General features: G+C 40.9%; 1 protein-coding gene across 2 annotated transcripts; it reads left to right on the top strand.

Moving 5' to 3' along the window:
- Window positions 1–577: 577 nt before the first annotated feature.
- Window positions 578–12,762, top strand: pmela (premelanosome protein a). 2 transcript variants are annotated; one of them, XM_079482553.1, is made up of 12 exons: window positions 578–817; window positions 2,170–2,277; window positions 3,523–3,669; window positions 4,138–4,278; window positions 4,907–5,068; window positions 5,615–5,935; window positions 7,521–7,946; window positions 8,037–8,204; window positions 9,336–9,432; window positions 9,788–9,993; window positions 10,439–10,526; window positions 10,602–12,762. In XM_079482553.1, exons 1-12 carry the CDS (start codon window positions 778–780, stop codon window positions 10,723–10,725), a joined length of 2,028 nt encoding a protein of 675 aa, XP_079338679.1. In that variant the 5' UTR covers window positions 578–777; the 3' UTR covers window positions 10,726–12,762. The 2 variants fall into 2 exon arrangements, with proteins under 2 accessions (XP_079338679.1, XP_079338680.1); XM_079482554.1 differs by having other exon boundaries at window positions 722–817; window positions 7,593–7,946; window positions 10,602–11,792.
- Window positions 12,763–19,489: the final 6,727 nt, after the last annotated feature.

The following is a 19,489-nucleotide window of genomic DNA, read 5'->3' as shown; positions in this document are numbered from 1 at the left end:
GCTCCCGCTAACCCAGGGTACGGTATTTACATGTATTCATAACTATTTAGCTGATGGTTGTCTCGAAGTGCTTCAGAGTGGCTTAGATGTTTGTAAAATATACAGTTTATATAGATTTTGTGTTTGAATGATCCTTTCAGATCATCAAGAGATGAGTCGAAACGCAAAATATCACCATGCTACAAAAGTTCAACGCATTCCATATCTAGAAAAATATAAACCATTCCTATAAAATAACAATAAAGGTTTTGTAGCTGCATCCTCACAAAATGAACAGAGAAGATGAGAATTAAGAGTAGAGAAAGGAAAGAGCATCATTGACATTTACTCCTTGATCTTGTGACCACAAAAGCAGCTCGGAGGCCTTTCAGCTGAGAGCTCAGCAGACCCGACAAGCATCATTTACACACAGGCTCATCTTCATACTCATACACACAAAGCACTTTATTCTCACAGGACCCATGTATAATCACAAGATAAAACAATGCTCAATTACATCATTCGAACGATCAGAATCATTATACAGAATTTGCCAAATAATTGCAAAGTTTACATATTTTTTGATCATTATATCTAAAGAAAAAGATCATGATCTTGTGGAAGAATTTGTACTTTCTTCCTTCCAAGTTTACGAGAGGGAGTGAAAGGAACATATTATGATGTCATGACTTGTGGGTGGGGCTGAATCTTATTTAAAACAGTGCAGGATACTTCAAGGGTCTCTTCAGTGAAGCTGGACATTAGTCACGGTGACAATCATTACTGCAAATATCGATCATGAGGACGATTGTGATCGCTCTGCTTCTGACACTCTCGTGTGAGTATTTCTCTCCAATATATGTATATAATACACATGATCTGGTATTTAAAAACAACAAGTTAATGTAAATCAGGATTTGTATTTCATTTATCCGTCATTTTATTCTAGATTTTATTTATGAATTTTGTTTAATCCTTAACACTTGAACTATAATGGAGTTATATATATAACACAAAACAGCTGCCTCAAGACTTCATGTCACAGTCTGGTATATGTAGAATAATAGAAGTGTTAAAAACCGATGGTAAAGAAGTATTTAGTGCATTTAATGTGAAGAATTACTCATAACTATTAGTAGGGTTGTCGTAGTCACTTTTGAATAATGAAAAAAAGTCAAGTGTTGCCTAAGCAATAAAGTCCCTAAAATGATGAACTGAAATAAACATTATTTATCAAAAAATGAATGACATCTATATTCAAGAATACATATATAAACTAAACTAAAATAACTGCTGTGAAAAATGTTGCTGTAGTTGTGCAGCAGGTTTGCCAGTAACTTACTGTAGATTTAATTACTTTCCGTTTAGTACCGTTTTCACTTGAAATTAACCTTTACTTTAACCAAAATGAAAACACTTTGACTTTTGAGATTCAAAATGAACAACAAGAGACCGGCATCAGCACAAAACTGACATTCTTCCCAAGGATTTTTGTCTTGTAAGAAGTATTAAGTCTTGTTCTAGAAAGAAACTATAAGAAATATGTAAGTTTATGTAAGTAAATTAAATCTACAGTAAGTTACTGGCAAACCTTCTGCAAAACTACAGTAAAGTTTGACAATGTGGTTTGTAACTAGTGAGGATAATATTTAGTTTAGTAAGATGTCTGTAAGATTAAGACCTGAACACTACAAATGTAAACGACGAGGATCATTATATTGGCTTAAACGTTCAGGATCACATGTTCATAAAAGGCAGAGTAAATGTCAAAGCTCAAGAGGGTTTTACCTCATTCCTGGGATTGTAGTAGTTCCCTCAGCTGAAAGTCACATGAAAAGGATTGAATGGGATTGGGTAGGTCGTGTGACTCTGTCTGCCCTCCCTCACGGCTACATACTTTCTCATCTCAAACATCACAATTACTGAAACTAAACTTCCATTGGGATAGAACAATAATGGCTTTCTTAATAAAATAAGCATAAAATCATTATTACCTTTCATGATATGAACACAACAACAATTTAGTGTGAATATAGAATAATAATTGAGCATCAGCACTGTTATGATTTTTCCATGGAAAGCTACAAATTGATTAAACGAATTTTATTTGAAACCATGTTCCATATTGACATTTCATTTCAAACACTGGTTGAAAGAATTCTTTCCTTAATATTTTAATATTTCCCGCAGTTACTCCTTCAGAATCCAGAACTGGCTTCTCACGTTATCGTTCATGGAATTCACACATGTATCCGGTCTGGAGAGATGGAGATCAGAGATATAGAGATTGTTGGACAGGTACTGAGTGCACATGACTATAATACAACTGATGCAGCTGCAGGCACGTGTGCTCACGGGTGGCTACGAATCACCTGTTCACAAAAATAAAGTGCGAAGTTTATTGTGCATGCCTTTAAGCCAAGGACCAAATTAGTTCTTTACTCATAAACTCGCTCCGGAGTAGCTCTTTGGGTCGGTGTGAGCAAGAGCATTCAGCTTTCAGTTTTTATCATTTCTCTTGTTTTAAGAAATTGAATAAAAGCAGTATATATATATATATATATACATGCTGTATAGTATTTTTCTAATATTGTATTTATTCACTGTATATCCTGCACTTCCTAATGTCACTTCTGGTTAGACCTAAACAAAATTTCGTTACACTGTACTTGTATATGTGTAATGACAATAAAGTTGAATCTAATCTAAAATATTAAAATCTACACTTAAACACAACACTAAAAGGGATAGTTCCTCAAAAACTAATGTTCTGTCATCATTTACTTTTAGATTTAGAATCATTTTGGTAACCAAACAACGTCTGTATCCATTGACTTGCATTGTTTGGTTACCAACATTCCTCAAACTATATTCTTTTGTGTTCTGCAGAAGAAATTTTCATTTTTGGCTTTAACCCTATTGAGCTTTTGTGGGATCAGACCATAAGGAGAAGTGCCATTGACAATCCATCCACATCTATGACAAATGCCATATCTGGACAAAATGACTGCTAGAATGCCAAAGAATCTAGCTGTCATTGCTGCATTTCTTTTTTGATGATCATGTACAAGTTAAAATGTTTACATTATTATTTCTAGCTGCATTCAATTTCCTTGTGACATAGTCATCCAATATGACTGTTGTATTGCTTAAAAGTGAATGTGAGGTCTGGGAAAATTCAGACCATCTTTTCTATTATTTTCACCCGCTTCTGCAGGTTTCATTTTCTTCAAATAAATGAAAATAGAAACAAGATTTTAATTTTACATTTGGGAGAAATATTGTTAGTAGGTCACAGAATGAAACAAAATAATAATTTTACAGAAACAAATACCTATAAAAGGTGACCTCACACACACACACACTCACACACACACACACACACACACACACACACACACACACGGTGTTCCAACCATTGACAGCACAAACTCAGCTCTGTTACAAGCCTCAATGTATTTTCTAATTCCCATGATTCTATTTTTGTTAAAGACATGCAAGAGATGCTACAAATGATTTCTTTAACTATGTGTTGTGTCATAGGAGGGGAAGTGACATTTAAGGTGAGAAGTGATTCTCCCGCATTGACAGGAGCGAAAACTACCTTCAACATTGATGTTCAGTTCCCTCAAAATCAGACAGTACTCCCTGATGGACAAGTGGTGTGGGCTAGAAACTGTACTATTAATGGTTAGTCAGTCAAAATTCGGTAACACTTTACAATAAGGTGTACTTTACAAATGCATTAGCTGACATAAGCCCTGAGCATTTATTAAGTTAGTTCACATCAAAACAGTTACTCATGTTAGTTCATGGTGCAGTAACTAATGTTAGCAGTGACAATGTTGGATTCTGAAATGAACATGAACTAATATTAATAAATTCTGTATTAGTATTGTTCACCGTTAGATATTTTAGCTAATGCATTAAATAATTGAAAGTAAATAGCACCTTAAAGTGTTACCCAAGATTCAATTATACAATACATTTTCAGTTTACAAAATTCTGTAATGCATTTACAAATCATGTAGTGATATTAGTCAATGCTTTATTCTTTGTCACTGCCAATTTCTATTGTAAGAACACACGGTGGCATGTGATTGTTTTCATGCTTGTAATAACATACAGTATAAGTGCGAAGATTTCTTTGTCTTTTAGGAACAGCATATAGTGAAGGTCAGGCTGTATACCCTGAGCCCAACGTCCCACAAGAGTGGACGGGTGTCTTTCCTGATGGAACACACTTCACAAAGATTTCCAACCAAAAGCCCAGATTCATTTACGTGTGGAAGACATGGGGTAAGAGTGGGTTTAAATCTGCAGTCTTATTACATACAAATGTAAACATTCCCTAGAATGTTTGATTAGAAATTCTTCATTTTAACATTTGTCTTCTCCCAAACTTTTTTGGGTGTCAAAAACTGTATCTGGTCAAAATTTGGCAAAGCGGTTTCTGAATTGACCACATTACTTCATCAAAAACATTCCCAATCATGCTTCTGATATCATTGAAAAAAGTACATTTGCATTTTTGACTAAAAGCTCTAAAGCCGTAATGTTTCCCATGAATCCAGAAGTCAAGGCAAATATCTCTGGTTTGAATACTGTCTATAACATTAGAGAAATCTGAGAAATCAACCTGATCCAGACCATTGTTTGGATATTTACAACATTTTGAATTGAATAGGCTTGTTATTTGTTCAAATGTTTTCTGTGACCAAATATGACTCTAAACTTGGTAGATTCTGGCTTCTTTGATAGCACATATACATATGGGAAACGTCTATGTAATATCCATTTTTACATCTGCAAGACATTTTGTTGCACATCTGCAATACGTCTCTGAGCCGTGTGCTGTCAGATGTCATATAGACAAATAGAACTAACTGAGATTTTAAAATTATGGGTTGCTGTTTTTCTCTTGCAGGTAAATATTGGCAGGTAGCTGATGGTCCTTCCTCTCAACTGACCATTGACACAAACAGAGAGCCTGTTGGCTCTTATACTATGGAGGTAGTCATTTATCATTGTCGGGGAAAAGACAAGTTCATTCCTCTTGGTTATGCATCAGTCCAGTTCTCCATTACTGGTAAGTAGTTAGTGAACAATTTGAGAAAAATATTGCCAAAAAAAAATCGAGTCATTATGTTTTCAGCTGTACCATTTGTACACCCTATGCTATGGCCTATAACAGAATGACTGACCGTTGTTCATGTGCACAGCGCACAGAGACAGATGGCACAGGTCAAGATTTCATCAAGTTAATGATTAGTTTGCTTTTCCATTTGTTAAGCCTTCAGAATTCTTAATTTAAATGGAATTTGATTTAAAGAAAATGTAAAAGTTATTTTACAACAATTTTTACCATCGTTTTGAAGCTTGAGAAGGCAAAATACTTGCCCGTTGTAGGGACATTTATGTCTTTTCAAACTTGGTTGCAAAGAGCAAAGAAAGACTTGGGGGTTAACAACATGAGGGTGAGTAAATAACTTGGTGGGTGGCTACATTTTAATTTAGCCTCCACAGTCCCTTTAAGACAAGGCTGCAATAAACTGGTCACGTGCACAATAAAAGGGGGCAAGCACATTTTGTCCTTTAGTCAGTCTAGTAACCAGATGTCATTTTCTTCCTTTAGATCAGGTACCATTTGCAGTGACATTGTCCCAGGTTGGTGATATCACACAGGGTGACCAAAGCTTTATCCAGAATACGGCTGTGTCATTTAGCATCAACGTGCATGACCCCAGCCATTACCTCAGTGGGTCAGACATCACCTTCAACTGGGACTTCGGAGACAATAGCGGTACTCTCATATCCCGGGATGCTGTAGTCACCCACACATACCTTACATCTGGATCCTTCAGGCCACAGGTGCTTCTTATGGCAGCCATCTTATCTGACTGTACACCCAACCCAACCTCAGCAGCCATCACTGTCACACCTGCTCTAGACACAGGTAAAGCATAATTGTCGTGAGTTCCCAATGAGAAGAAATCCCCAATTCAAATTGTAATGTTGTTCTCGACCTTAATAACTACATAGATTAGCAACAGAAATACTAAACCACAACAGCATTTAATGCTACAGCAGGGAAGACTGGGGTAAGATGAGCCATTGGGTAAATTGATCCACCCACTGTATCTCAGCTACTAAACACTTGTGTTGCCGTTTGACCATATATTCTGGAATCACCCATTGTTTCTGCCAGAATGTGAAGACGTAAACATGGGAGAATCAATTTATTTTTCCTAGCAGTTTTTGGCTTGTCAACATCAAATATTAGTATATCATATGTAATGGCTGATACATCAAGGCAAAGCTCTAAAATATTCACGATGCATGTTGGTGATTTACCAACATATTAAACAATGCAAATAATCGGAAAAAATATTAGCCTGAATTTGTTATATTTTTTCCAAAATGGCAGCTATGTGCCAAGGTTAGCCAAATGTGAGTTAATTGAGTCAGTTAACTTCAATTTCTACATTTTAAACCTGTATAATTTCAAGGTAATATTACAAAACTGTTTAATTGATCATGTTTATCATGTCATGGACAGTGTACACCAAAGGACACTAAATATTTTCTGATTTAGAAAAGTTAGCTTTAAGAAAAGAACTATTAGTGTTTGTAAGGGAAGATAATTATTTATTCAACGTGACACGCCGGTATACGCTGTCTACCCACTAGAAAAGATCAAGGATTTCCGTTACTCACTTAGAAAACAACTGGGAATTATGAAACAAAAGGAGATCATGAAAGGCAAGCCTTTAAACTGCACTATTTCATTGTCTTCGTAAGCCTGCCACTGAAGATACTGGCGCTTCCGGGGACGCTGCAGCAGGTCTCACAGAAAAAGAGACCGATATTATTATAGTTCATGATCAATGTCAATAACAGGCACCACTTGCACTAATAAGTGTGACCATTGAGTGAAAACTAGGCTAGACATAAACCATTTATTTCAACATGATTTACATACTGTAGGTGAAGTCTCTGACATGGCCTTAGTCAGTCAAAATTAAACTAAATTGAAAGATTATACTTTTACAGGATATTCTGTTGGTTGCCCTGCTGAAAAATAATAGAAGGCTAAATGTAACTCTTAACTGGCTGAGAGACAGAGATGAATAAAACCAGCATGTCCCCAGCAGTCATTGGCTATTGAAATCTTGCTTGCAATGAATCTTTCAGAATGCTATATAGAGACATACTGTATGCTTTTGTGAGGGTGCATATGTTGTCGATCTGGGATGGGTGAGTAGGCTAGGGGGGCATCAGCGTACGCTCACTACAAAAACCAGACTACTCCACTGGTTTATCCACATAAATTCAACTTACCCACTGACTCAATTTATCCCTATCATGGGGCAAATCAAATTGAGCCAAATAAGCTTTACTTTGTTGGAAGAATGATTTTTAAATGGTTTGGCCAAGCTAGCCAATAGTGATAAGTTTAACTTCATATGATTTTTAAAGCACTCTCAGACCATATCGTGCTTTCCATAGGTTTTTGAACATGATCTCTGATTTTTTCCCAGTGGATCCACCAGCCTCGTCCATTTTGCTGGATGAAGCTGATGCTGTGTCTGTTCAATCTGTCCTCATGGCAGAACAAGCAGCTGATGAAGCCGCTGTATCTGCTAATGATCTGGCAGTGACACCCGGCACAGAAGCAGAGGTGAATGGTCAGGAGGAGGGGCCAACAGTTGCTGAAGCTGCTGCTACGATCATCACACCTGAACCTGTGACAGAATTCAGTGTTTCTGAGGCTTCCACCTCAGTTCCAGCTGCCGAGGGAGATGAGGTTTTAATCAATCTGAGTGCCACTCTTCTCCCAGAATCCCCCAGTTCTGCTGCTGCTGTGATGGAAACAGTGACACCTGTGAATGTTCTCAGCACTGATGCTGTAGCGTCAGTAATTCCTGCTTCAGAAGACACAGAGATAGTCAGCGAAGCCACTGCCAGTAAAGCAACTTCATTCAGACCTCCAGAGCTTGATAAAAGAATAAATGAATGAACTGTAGAATACTTGACATTGTTTTCATGTGTTTTAGGTAGTGTATCTGAAGCCACTGTAAGTGACACACCAGCTGATCTGGAGACAGTCCCTGACGCCACACAGGCCACGCTAGTCATTGCAAAGCGTCAAGCACCAGAAATACCAGCGGACACATGTTTGATTTATCGCTACGGCTCCTTCTCCACAACTATTGATGTTGTCCGTGAGTACTACTTACCTAAGAAAGAACTGGGTAATTTAAGTAACTACATGGGATAAGGCAGGACTTAAACAAGCTGTCAAGTTAGCGATGCTTTATTATTGTATGTGCGTGTAAGGCGCCAGTGCAATCGCTTGAGCTGTACTTATCTTATAATGACAGAAACAATCAAAAAAACTGTGATGATTTATTGTCAAACAGATATGACTATGTGTACGTCATTACATACTGTGATGTTAGCTACGTTTAGTTGTGTACACACTTGCACTAAAAACTGAGTATTGTGCTTTCGCAAATCAAAGAACACTTACAGGATCCGCTCTGTCATCTCCTTCCTTGAACTTATTTGTGGAGCGCTGCGCCTCACAAACTAAACAAAATAGCATATTGTCTCTGTTTTCCCTTACGTTTTGTAAATCGGTTAATTGTCAAATATTCTGCGTATATTTATTCGTGTCACATGTTTTGCATTATATATGGAAGGGAACCTGTCGTGATGGACACTTCAGAGAGATATATTTGTGTTGGACAAACGGTTTACGGAGGATTAAATGCTTATTATTAACAGCCTCCACCTGCACCCGCAGAAGTCATTTAAACTTGTGAATTCTACACACATGTTGTATTTGTTAACATGCCCAAATATTTACAGCGTCATCATTATGACAATGAAGTGTTTCCATCATCTTAATGCGCATTTGAACGAAGGCAAACCCAAGAAAAAAATCACGTAAAATGTCTTTGATATATCTGAGATTATCTTTGCATGTCTGTTTTCATTTAGGCTTTTTTATGCACATTTTCAAAACATCTAAATAGTTCTAAATATCTTAATGCTCAACTCCAACTGATTTTGCCAAGTGAGAGATGTACCTTGGTTAACATACTTTGTTGACCCTGGGACAACATTTTTGTAGAAAAATCCTAAACTCACCCCAAACCCCAAATTAACCCGGAAATCAGAAGGAAATGATACGTGAATAACATTGGTGTACAAGCCCCTAACCATAGTGAAGTACGCTTAAACTTCACATGAACTGTTAACTCTAATCTGATTCGCTAAATAATAGTCCCTTCAATGTGGAGAGATTACTGCTCAAGATCTCATTTATTTATCAGGTTTCTTTCTTTCAGAGGGAATAGAGAGCGTTGAGATTGTGGAGGTGAATAATGTGGTTTCCACCGAGTTGGAGCAGAATGCTGTGGATCTCACAGTCACATGTCAAGGAAGGTAAATATTCACGTTCATGAATGTGGCTGAAAGTTTGCTTTATCAGACAACAAATCAGATTTTTATACTGCATCTTATACTGCATACAGGCTCTGCTTAGCCATATCAGACACAACTATGAACAAACAATCTCTGGACTAAAATGTTCGGTACATGGTTTTTAATTTGAGATTATTTCTGTAGCACCGTTTTACAATTTGCGTTACTGCAATGGAGCTTCAATCAGACAGTTTAAATAATATACTGTATTTCATAGGTACTGTATTGTATTGCATTACATGGATGTTTCACTGTTGGAAGATTGATTCAATATTTTTAAATCTATACATATTTGTATTATTTTATGTCTCTGCAGTCTACCCAATGAAGTGTGCACTGTGGTGTCTGACGCCGACTGCATCCGCCCTGTACAGACTCTGTGTAATGCTGTGACTCCAGCACCCGAGTGTCAGATGGTGTTACGGCAGTTTTTCAATGACTCTGGTACCTTCTGTATTAATGTATCTCTGACCAACGATGTCAGCTTGGCTGTAACTAGTGCAAAGGTCAGCGTAACTGTAGGTGAGTAGTCCAGTTCTGGATATCAATGATCATAGCCAAAAGATTTGTACGGTCTGTTGATGATTGTTTAAATAATGATACAATAATAATCAATTCACCCTAAATAATTTTGTGTTGTCTAGCTTGCAGCTCAAAATACAAATGTAGGGAGGCAGAGAAGAAATTTGTTAAATGTTGAAGTATTTAATTAACTAATTATATCGTGACATTTTTGGTGATACTTTAGCTTTAAAATGTGTAAATCACGGATACATTTTTTAGAGCGTATGGTGGAATGTCAACCAGATACTGACTCTAACACTATATTAATATTGTCGGCCCTTTAATAATCCTGCTTCACATGTGTTGAATAAGAGTTACCGTTAAACTGTGGCCTTTCAGAGCTTCACATGTACATTTGACACCTTGTCCTTGACCCTGAAATCACACCTTTGTAACTGTATAGGCACCAGCTCATCAGGGCGGACTGCTGGAGCGGCACTGGGGCTTCTGCTGTTTATTTGTGCTGTGGGGGCCATTGCTTTCACATACAAGTAAGATAAACACTGATACACAACATCTCTCAATAGACCTTTAATAATATGCAATGTCATAAATATATTCTCCAGGCGGTTAGTGAGAGCAGATTACAGGAACAGCAACAAGAGCTCAGTGTCTTTAATGCTGTGGAATCTTGTGAGCAGACCGTCCGCCGGAGAGAGCCGTCCACTGCTTCATGGACGAGTGGTGTAAGAATGAAATATGACACCACATATGACATTCTTCAACTGTATTATTTGTGAAACATTTATTGTGGTCTTGGACTTGACTTAAACCCTGTACGGGAAACCACCCCTAGTGTATATGTGATGTATTTTTGTTGTCATATAAACATGGCTTTTTCTCTCAATGGCTGTGTTTTCATGAGTTGTAATATTCTGCTTATAACTGTTTAATAATATTGAATTGTATTAAAATATTACTGTATGGCTTTGTGGGGTTGTATGATGGAACTGTCTAAGAAACGCATTCATTACCAAATGAAAATGAATGAAATCCAAACTCCTTCTACTTACTTGATGAATGTCCCTGATCTTATTGTGAACGATCAGAGCCCTATTCTTGTAATGTTATTTCTCTTAAACAAACTTGCGGATTCACTTTCGAAGGCCTTTATTAACCCCATGGAGCCATGTGGAGCAGTTATTTGATCGATGGATGCACTTTTTGGAACCTCAATCTCATCCCCTATTCATTCCCATTATAAAGCTTGGAAGACTTAGGATAAATGATATGACGCAACAGTTCTTTCTGGTTCTGGAATCAGATTAGCTGAGAGCCGTGTGATATCCCACCAGTAACATCACAGGAACCCCTTCACTGTTTATATCACTCTGCCACTAAGTGAATTAAAAACTATGAAAATGACATTAAAACGCATGCACATTTGGCACATTCAGCAGCCATTGCTCCATTATTAACTATTCTTTGAATATCCTTTATAATTGTATAAATACATACGATGGAATAAACCTTGTTGTTGCAGTCTCTCACCCTGTGTCTCGATCAGCTCCCTTGCTCCCGAGATCACAATTCAGTATGTCATGTACACGGGACCCTGGCACCCTTCACTTATTGTGCTGTGACGTGATGGCGTGAGCGCGTTGTTATACTTCACAGCTAATATTAATCAACTACCTGCAAAAATGACATCTCCCTGACTACTGGTTGAAGTAAATATGAGAAACACTTTCATTATTGTGTTCCATATCAGTGCCCAAATCTGGCCGATTATTAAATTGATCTGTTGTTTTGCCTGCCTGTCTAGAAACTTTTGTTTGTTTTGTTTATCTTTTCAAAAGTTACATAGCGTTTCATGAATTTCATTGTGTTGGCTCCAACGATTTCATTTTGAATGTCTTTAAAAGTTGTAAAGGGATTTCTGGCAAGAGAACATGCGAAGCATCGATTCTCAAAGTTTTTTTGTGGTGCAGGTGCTCCCCCTGGGAGGAAGTCCCAACCCTTTCCCTTTCGTGCCCAGTACGCACCCTGCGCCGGACCGAACACAGGGCTGTCGCTCTGGCATTTTTGCTCAGACCGGCCCACCACAATCGGTCGGATACAACCAACCAGTACACCATCCTTGCGGTCCCTGTAGATATGCATATCTACTGTTCCATTCCCAAAAAAACCTACAAAGCTGAGAACTAAGTGCCATGGACCAGTTTACCAGTGCAAGTGGACCAGTGTACTCACTCTCTCTTGACTGACTCCCTGGTGATAGACCTATACCTACTTGCGGTGTGATTCGCGCAAATGGAGCGTTAGTAAGGGAAGCCAAACAATCCAAAAGAGGGACGAGACAGTGGGGTATTACAGAGCTCGCGCCGCGCTGACATGTCATCTGCACGATTCAATTTCCTAGCGCCAACCAATCCGCTGCACTGACCAATTTAAACATATACAAGTTCATTTGGCACCACTCATTTACCTTTTACCCATAAACCTCTGATATTATTAACGTAAATAGTTGAGGAAAAAATGGCTAGGGGCAAAACGTACAATAATAAATTAAATTACCTGAACATGTAAACTGTTACCAGGAGGTTGGCGTGCTCCTCAAGACTACGATATTGGAAGTCATTGAAGTTTCTGCTTTGTACAGGTCTTTCCTTAGCCTCTATAGTATAGAGTCTATACATATGTGCAGTTCTTCAAAGTATCGATGCACAACACTACCGTTTACTTGTACACTATTAAAGAAAATAATAAAAAAAGATTATGCATTTCATCCTGATTTCCTTTGATTCTCTGCTGAAGTCTATCAGTTTTCCCTACAGAAGACAATGTAAATGTTTTTAAGGGGTTTGTTTATTGTACATTTGAGTGTACGGTTTGCGCTTTTTAAATTGATGACATATCAGCACGGTGCGAGCGCTGTAATACCCCGCTGTCTCGTCCCACTTTTGGATTGTTTGGCTTCCCATAGTTTGCCTGATTCGAGTTGAAAAATCTGAACTTTGGCGAAAATTTGCACCGCGTTTACCAACCAGGAGCTTGCTCTAGTAGGGACGTGATTATGACACAGCGAGCGGAGGCAGAAAGCCGAAACAACAATGAAGGACTGCGCCTCTGAAGGGTTTGATGGACCCAGACACACCCCGAACGAGTCTATGTCATTCTTCAGCCTTCCATAGCACATAATGCAACTAAATCCATGTCCGCCATTTCGCAATTAGACGGGAGCCGCCTGACAGAAGCCCCTTCCATGACGCGAATTTCACGCGCGAATGAAGCAAGTAAATTCTCAAGCGTCCAACTACACTCGAATAGCGCGATTTACTGCGTTTGGTGTGAACACTCTATAAGACACTGACTGCATCTGACACAAGAAACGGAGGGGGAGGGTGGAGCCTGTTAAGAGATGATTGGGCCAGCCCAGTGTCAGTATGGAAAATGAACCAATGGGCCGCTATCCCTGCTTTATGGGCCGGTCGTTGGCCGATAAAAAAAAATCATATATTATATCGTCCCCCAAGTGCTTCTGCCCACCCGGTATGCCAGATTACCAGCCCAGCCCTGGTCAGGGGACAGCAGGGAGGCTGTCTCCACACAGAGACTGGCGCACTGAATCGTGGACGCCATCCCTTGGCTTGCCGATCTCAGGCCCCGTCCACTGTGTGCAGCCTCCTCGTGGGCACGGGTTCAGAGGCAGACATCTGCAGAGCTGCGGGTTGGGCTGCGTCCAGCCTTTTTTCGCACGGGCGTCGAACCTGTAATTAATGCAGTTGTTGAAGTAACAGTGCAGTGGATGAGTTAATGCGGTTATTAAAGTTACGGTGCAGTAGATGAGTAGATGCAGTTAATAGAGTTACAGTGCAGTAGATAAGTTAGTGCAGTTATGAAAGTGGTCCATTAGTGCAAATGAGCATATTTCAGATTTGCAAGTGAGCAGTATAGAGTGCAAATGATGCTGTGCGTGTGTAAACAGTCCGGTAGAGCAGATAACATGAAGTACTGGTGTGTACAGTTCAGTCATGCATGCAGCCCTGTAGTGCAATGTAAACGATGTTATAGCAGCGATGAAGTTAAAGGTAAGAGAGGTAGTGGAATCAGTGGGGGGCAGAGTTCAATAATGAAACAGCTCTGGGAAAAAAGCTGTTTCTTAGTCTGCTGGTTCTTGTGAGGAGGCACCGGAAGCGCCTACCGGAAGGCAGGAGAGTAAACAGTCTATGAGCGGGGTGAGAGGAGTCCTTGAGAATGCTGCGAGCTCGACGCAGACAGCGTTTCTTCTGGATGTCCTCAATGGGTGAAAGTGTAGTCCCTGTGATGCGCTGGGCTGTTTTCACCATTTACATTTACATTTTACATTTATTCATTTGCCAGACGCTTTTATCCAAAGCGACTTACAAGTAGTTTTTTATACAGTGGCACATTACTGCAGAGCAATCAGGGGTAAGGTGCCTTGCTCAAGGGCCCTTCAGCCATGACCTGCTGGCACTGAGATTAGAACCGGCAACCTTCTGATCACAAGCCCAACGCTCTAACCATTAGGCCACAGCTGACCTCCTCCCTGTATTTCACCACCCGCTGCAGTGCCTTGCGCTCAGCAACAGAACAGTTCCCGTACCAGACTGTGACACAGTTGGTCAGGATGCTCTCTATCGTGCAGCGATAGAAGTTCACCAGGATAGTTGAAGACAGTTGGTTCCTCTTCAGTGTCCTTAGAAAGAAGAGACGCTGGTGAGCCTTCTTGACCAGGCATGAGGTGTTGGTGGTCCAGGACAGGTCCTCCGAAATATGAGTCCCCAGGAACTTAAAACTGGAAACACGTTCAACAGCCATCCCATTAATGTGGATGGGGTCGTGTGTGCCTCCTTTTGCCTTCCTGAAGTCCACGATGATCTCCTTTGTCTTGGAGGTGTTAAGGAGCAGGTTGCTGTCTGAGCACCATGTGGCCAGGTGCCGGACCTCCTCCCTGTATGCAGTCTCATCGTTGTTGCTGATGAGACCAATCACCGTTGTATCGTCTGCAAACTTGATGAAGAAGTTAGATCCGTTCACAGGCCTGCAGTCGAGTGTGAAAAGGGAGTAGAGAAAGGGGCTCAGTACGCAGCCCTGTGGTACACCAGTGTTGAGGGTGGTGGTGGTGGAGCAGATGGGGCCTAACCTAACAAGCTGAGGCCTGTTCGTCAGGAAGTCCATAATCCAGTTGCAGGTAGGGTTGTTGACAATGGGTGTGAGTGCTACAGGGCGGTAGTCGTTAAGGCATGTCGGGTTCAAATGTTTTGGAATGGGCACAATGGAGGTGGATTTAAGACATGCTGGAACCACTGCTTGGGCGAGGGACAGGTTGAAGATGTCTGTGAAGACCCCAGCGAGCTGCTCCGCACATGCCTTGAGTACACGACCAGGGATGCTGTCTGGGCCAGCAGCCTTGCGCACGTTGATCCGGCTTAGTGCAGTGTGAACATCAGTGGAGTGAAGTGTGATGATTGGGTGGTCAGCAGAGGGTGTGAGCTTGGTAGCTGTTTCCTTATTGTCTCTCTCAAAGCGAGCATTAAAGTCATTAAGCTGGTTCAGGAAGACGGCATCTGTGGCTATGGGGGTGGAGTGTTTGGGTTTGTAGTCACTGATGGCCTGGATGCCCTGCCACATGCGTCGAGGGTCAGAATTGGAAAAATGCTCCTCTAGCTTCAGCTTGTAGCAGTGCTTGGCCTTTTTGATGCCCCTCTTCAGAGTTGCCCTAGAAGTACTATAGGCCTGTGCATCATCCGATCGGAAGGCAGTGTTGCGTACTTTAAACAGGAGGCGCACTTCCTTGTTCATCCATTGCTTCTGATTGTGGTACGTGGTGATCTGCTTCTGGGTTGTGACACTATCAATGGTGGAATTGATGTAGTTCAATACAGAGAAGGTGTAACTGTCGATGTCCGTGTGAGAGCCACTGGTGGCCTGAGAAGCAAAGTTTTGTTTCCTCTTGTGTGGCAGGAAACATGCTGGTGAAATTTAGGGAGCACTGTCTTTAAGTTTGAGTGATTAAAATCTCCCGCAACAATAAATGCAGCCTCCGGGTGAGCAGTCTGTTGTTTACTGATGGCTGCATGAAGTTCTTTCATAGCAAGCTTGGCATCAGCATCCGGTGGAATATAAGCTGCCGTTATAATGGTGGAAGTGAATTACCGTGGCAGACAAAACGGTCTACATTTAACCATGAGAAACTCAAGGTTAGCCGAGCAGTGTCTCCCGACAATAACAGAGTTCGTGCACCAAGTTTTGTTGATGTAAATGCACAATCCACCTCCTCTTGTCTTACCGGATTCCTCTGCCGTTCTATCCGCCCGGTGTGTGTTGTAGCCCGCTAACTCAATAGCGTTGTCCGGTATGCCGCTGTGTAGCCATGTTTCCGTGAAGATTATGACATTGCAGTTCAAAAGTCTTTTGCTGTTGATGATGCGGAGTCGAATCTCATCCATTTTGTTCACTAATGATCGAACATTAGCAAGGAAAATGCTGGGTAAAGAGAGCCGGTGTGGTGTTAGCTTTAGCCTAGCTTCTAGACCTCCGCGCTTCCCCCGCCTTTGTTTACAATCTCGACGCCGCCGCCGAGCACTTCCGCCCGTCCGTGTGGGGTGCGTTGCATCGGTTGTTCTGACGATCTCAGGGACGAGTTGAATGTTGCTGATGCAACTTCCGGACATGCGTAAACTGATATCCAAAAGCTCCTGCCGGGTGTACGATGTAAATGCACAACTGTTCTGGACGAACAGACCCGAGATGAGCAAGAAATACACTATATAAATGCTAAAACTGGAGAGAGACTGAGCCTCGCGATGTTCACACGCCGCCATCTTGGTCTTGTATAGGTGAGTTTCCCTCACGAGGTGAACCCTTGTACCTGGGCTAGTGCTCCACACATAGAGACTCCCCTCCTTGGGTAGTCCCGTATGATGCTTTCTCACTCTTGGTTCCCCTGTCGTCGAACCTGTGACCTCCCCTCGGTGGTCTCCACCGCTTATGTGCACCCCTGGTTTGGGCCCCGCACTACTACTCCCATGAGTTCACCACACTGGTGAGACCGTGTAGGTCAGGGGTGTCAAATTCAAATTTATTTAGGGCCATGCTGAGGGTTAGTGATAAATTCAGGGGCCAGACATGCATTTTTAAAGTGTTCTTTTTTTTATGTAACTGTACGAAACTTCCTATTAATTAAAATAACAAAGTTTTAATACAATTTTTCAAGATACTTCAGAACTTCATAACGCAAAACATTTTTGTCACATGCAGTATATTTTTTTCTCGAAACAAAACAAGAAATTAAGTCATTGAGAAGCAAAACTGATTTACAAAACAAAATTTCAACAAGACTTTGTTATGAAGAATATGAAAACAGTCAACAAGTTCTCGGATATTGTATTATTTTGCTTTCAACTTAAACAAACACATTCATGGGTTTATATTGATTATAATCTTAAGAAATTGTACATGACACTTTTTAACTCTTACCAGACACTCTGCACCTTTTATTAGAAATTATTTTGTCGATTCTAGGGTTAATGTCTTTTGCCATGGCTACCTTTAATACAGAGACCAGATGCTTGTCTGTGAGGCGGGACCGGTGGGATGTTTTAGTCAGTTTCATTATGGAGAACATCTGCTCGCAGGAGTATGTGCTTCCTAACATAGACATGATGCGTGCAGCGTGAAGGCAAAGGTGTGCCATCGATTCAGGGAGTAGAGGTGCAAATTCAGCTGCCCCAACTGACTGGTTATTGGGCTTTTAGATGAGTATTGCATTGCAATTCAATGAGTTCCAATTGCAAGTGCTCAGGTGCAGTGTCAACATCAACTGCAAATGGATTTGCAAACAGGTCAAAGTTGAACTTCTGTGATTCAAAATCAGAAAATCTTCTGCTGAATTCAGCTTCCAGGGTGTTCAGTTTGTCGGCATACAGTTCAGTCTGGACCGTGTCACTGACTGACTGGCAAACGGGAAAATGAGACCGGTTGGCTTGGCGCATCTGGCCCTCCCACAGGCGCAGTTTAATTTGAAACGCATTAACAGAGTCTCGCATTTGTGTGATTAGCTGCTTTCGACCCTGGAGTTTTACATTAAGATCGTTGAGGTGCTCTGTTATATCACACAAAAATGGCAAGTCACTCAACAATTTTTCATTCTCGAGCTCAGGGATGGACTTTTGTTAGCTTTCCATCAAATGTGTGATCTCAGTGAGAGTATCAAAAAATCGTCGCAATACTTTACCTCGACTTAACCAGCGCACTTCTGTGTGGTATGGGACATCCTCATGCACGCAATGTTACATGTCCCATATCCATGCCTCCTGGTGAATGATGCAATGGTAGGCTGTCAGGTTGTCACCTGTATGCCTCACCTTTTCTCGAACCAAAACGACCAAACCACGGTACTCACCGCACATCGCAGGTGCACCGTACGTTGTAAGACCAACAAGTTTATTCCACTGCAATTCTGCGCCAGTGACAGAATTGTTGTCCTGTGCATCGCTCTTATATCCAAAAGTTCCTCAGTGACAGAAAACTGTGCGTCTAGCCCTCGAATGTATACAGAGAGCTGGGCAGTGTCTGTTTTGTCTGCACTCAAAGTGAATATGCAACAAAGTCCTTAGCTTTTTCTTTTAACTGGGCCTGTGTGTCAGAGGCCAGCTCATCCACCCGACTAGCCACAGTGTTTCGGGAAAGACTGATTTTTGTCCGGGCACACAACACCACATACCTTATCCATACAGACTTTAATAAATTCTCCCTCTTTAAAAGGCTTGCATGCTCTTGCTATTTCCTCCGCAATTATGAAGCTTGCCTTCACAGCTCCCTCGCTCTGACTGTTCATGCGAGTGAACATGTGTTGTTGTTGCTGAAGTTTGTGTATAGTTCTTTTACTTTTCGCTGCCGCATATCCATGTCCATGCTTCCATATTGGTCATGCTTCGTTTCGAAATGCCTCCTTAGATTATACTGTGGTGAAATGGGATTGATGCCATGCCCATTATTAGTATGTTTCCGAAACGAGCTCTACATAAAGGGGTTGCTCCGGTCGGGAGATGTGGCGTCACTGTTTCAGCTAACTTCCATTGTGGACTGGTGTTCCGCTGCCTGGTGTTGAGGGTAGGTCGTTCACCATAGCTTGTTCAACCTTGTTATGTTTGGGTCATCTCATTGGATGTTTTACCTTTCTTTGGAAAGGCTGGTGTCTGTTTGGCGAGTGCCTATTATATTGGCTTTATTGAAAACCGCTCTGTTTCGTTGCGGTAAAACTCCTTACCTTTACCTATTGTCGCATTACCGCATGTGTGGCTGCTGTTTTCCTGGCTGGTAAGCAGACGTTTATATTTATCGTTTAACTACTTTACATCAAAAGTTATACGAGTCGTTGTGTATGTGGTGTAGCGTTGGGGTGCTGTTCTGACGCTCCGCATATGGGTATGTAATGCTCACTTTTAATGCGTTGATCGCACATCATTTGAAAGGTATGTGAACATTT

This window comes from Barbatula barbatula, assembly GCF_947034865.1.
Source record: "Barbatula barbatula genome assembly, chromosome: 20".
Classification (NCBI taxonomy): Eukaryota; Metazoa; Chordata; class Actinopteri; order Cypriniformes; family Nemacheilidae; genus Barbatula; species Barbatula barbatula.
The sequence above is the reverse complement of the archived record's forward strand: the minus strand, read 5'-3'. Positions and strand labels throughout refer to the sequence as shown.

Coding starts and splice junctions, on each gene's coding strand:
- pmela (XM_079482553.1), top strand. CDS start 778: ATGAGGACGATTGTGATCGCTCTGCTTCTGACACTCTCGT. Junction 9,433..9,787: donor ACAGTCACATGTCAAGGAAG/GTAAATATTCAC, acceptor ATGTCTCTGCAG/TCTACCCAATGAAGTGTGCA. Junction 10,527..10,601: donor GCCATTGCTTTCACATACAA/GTAAGATAAACA, acceptor TATATTCTCCAG/GCGGTTAGTGAGAGCAGATT.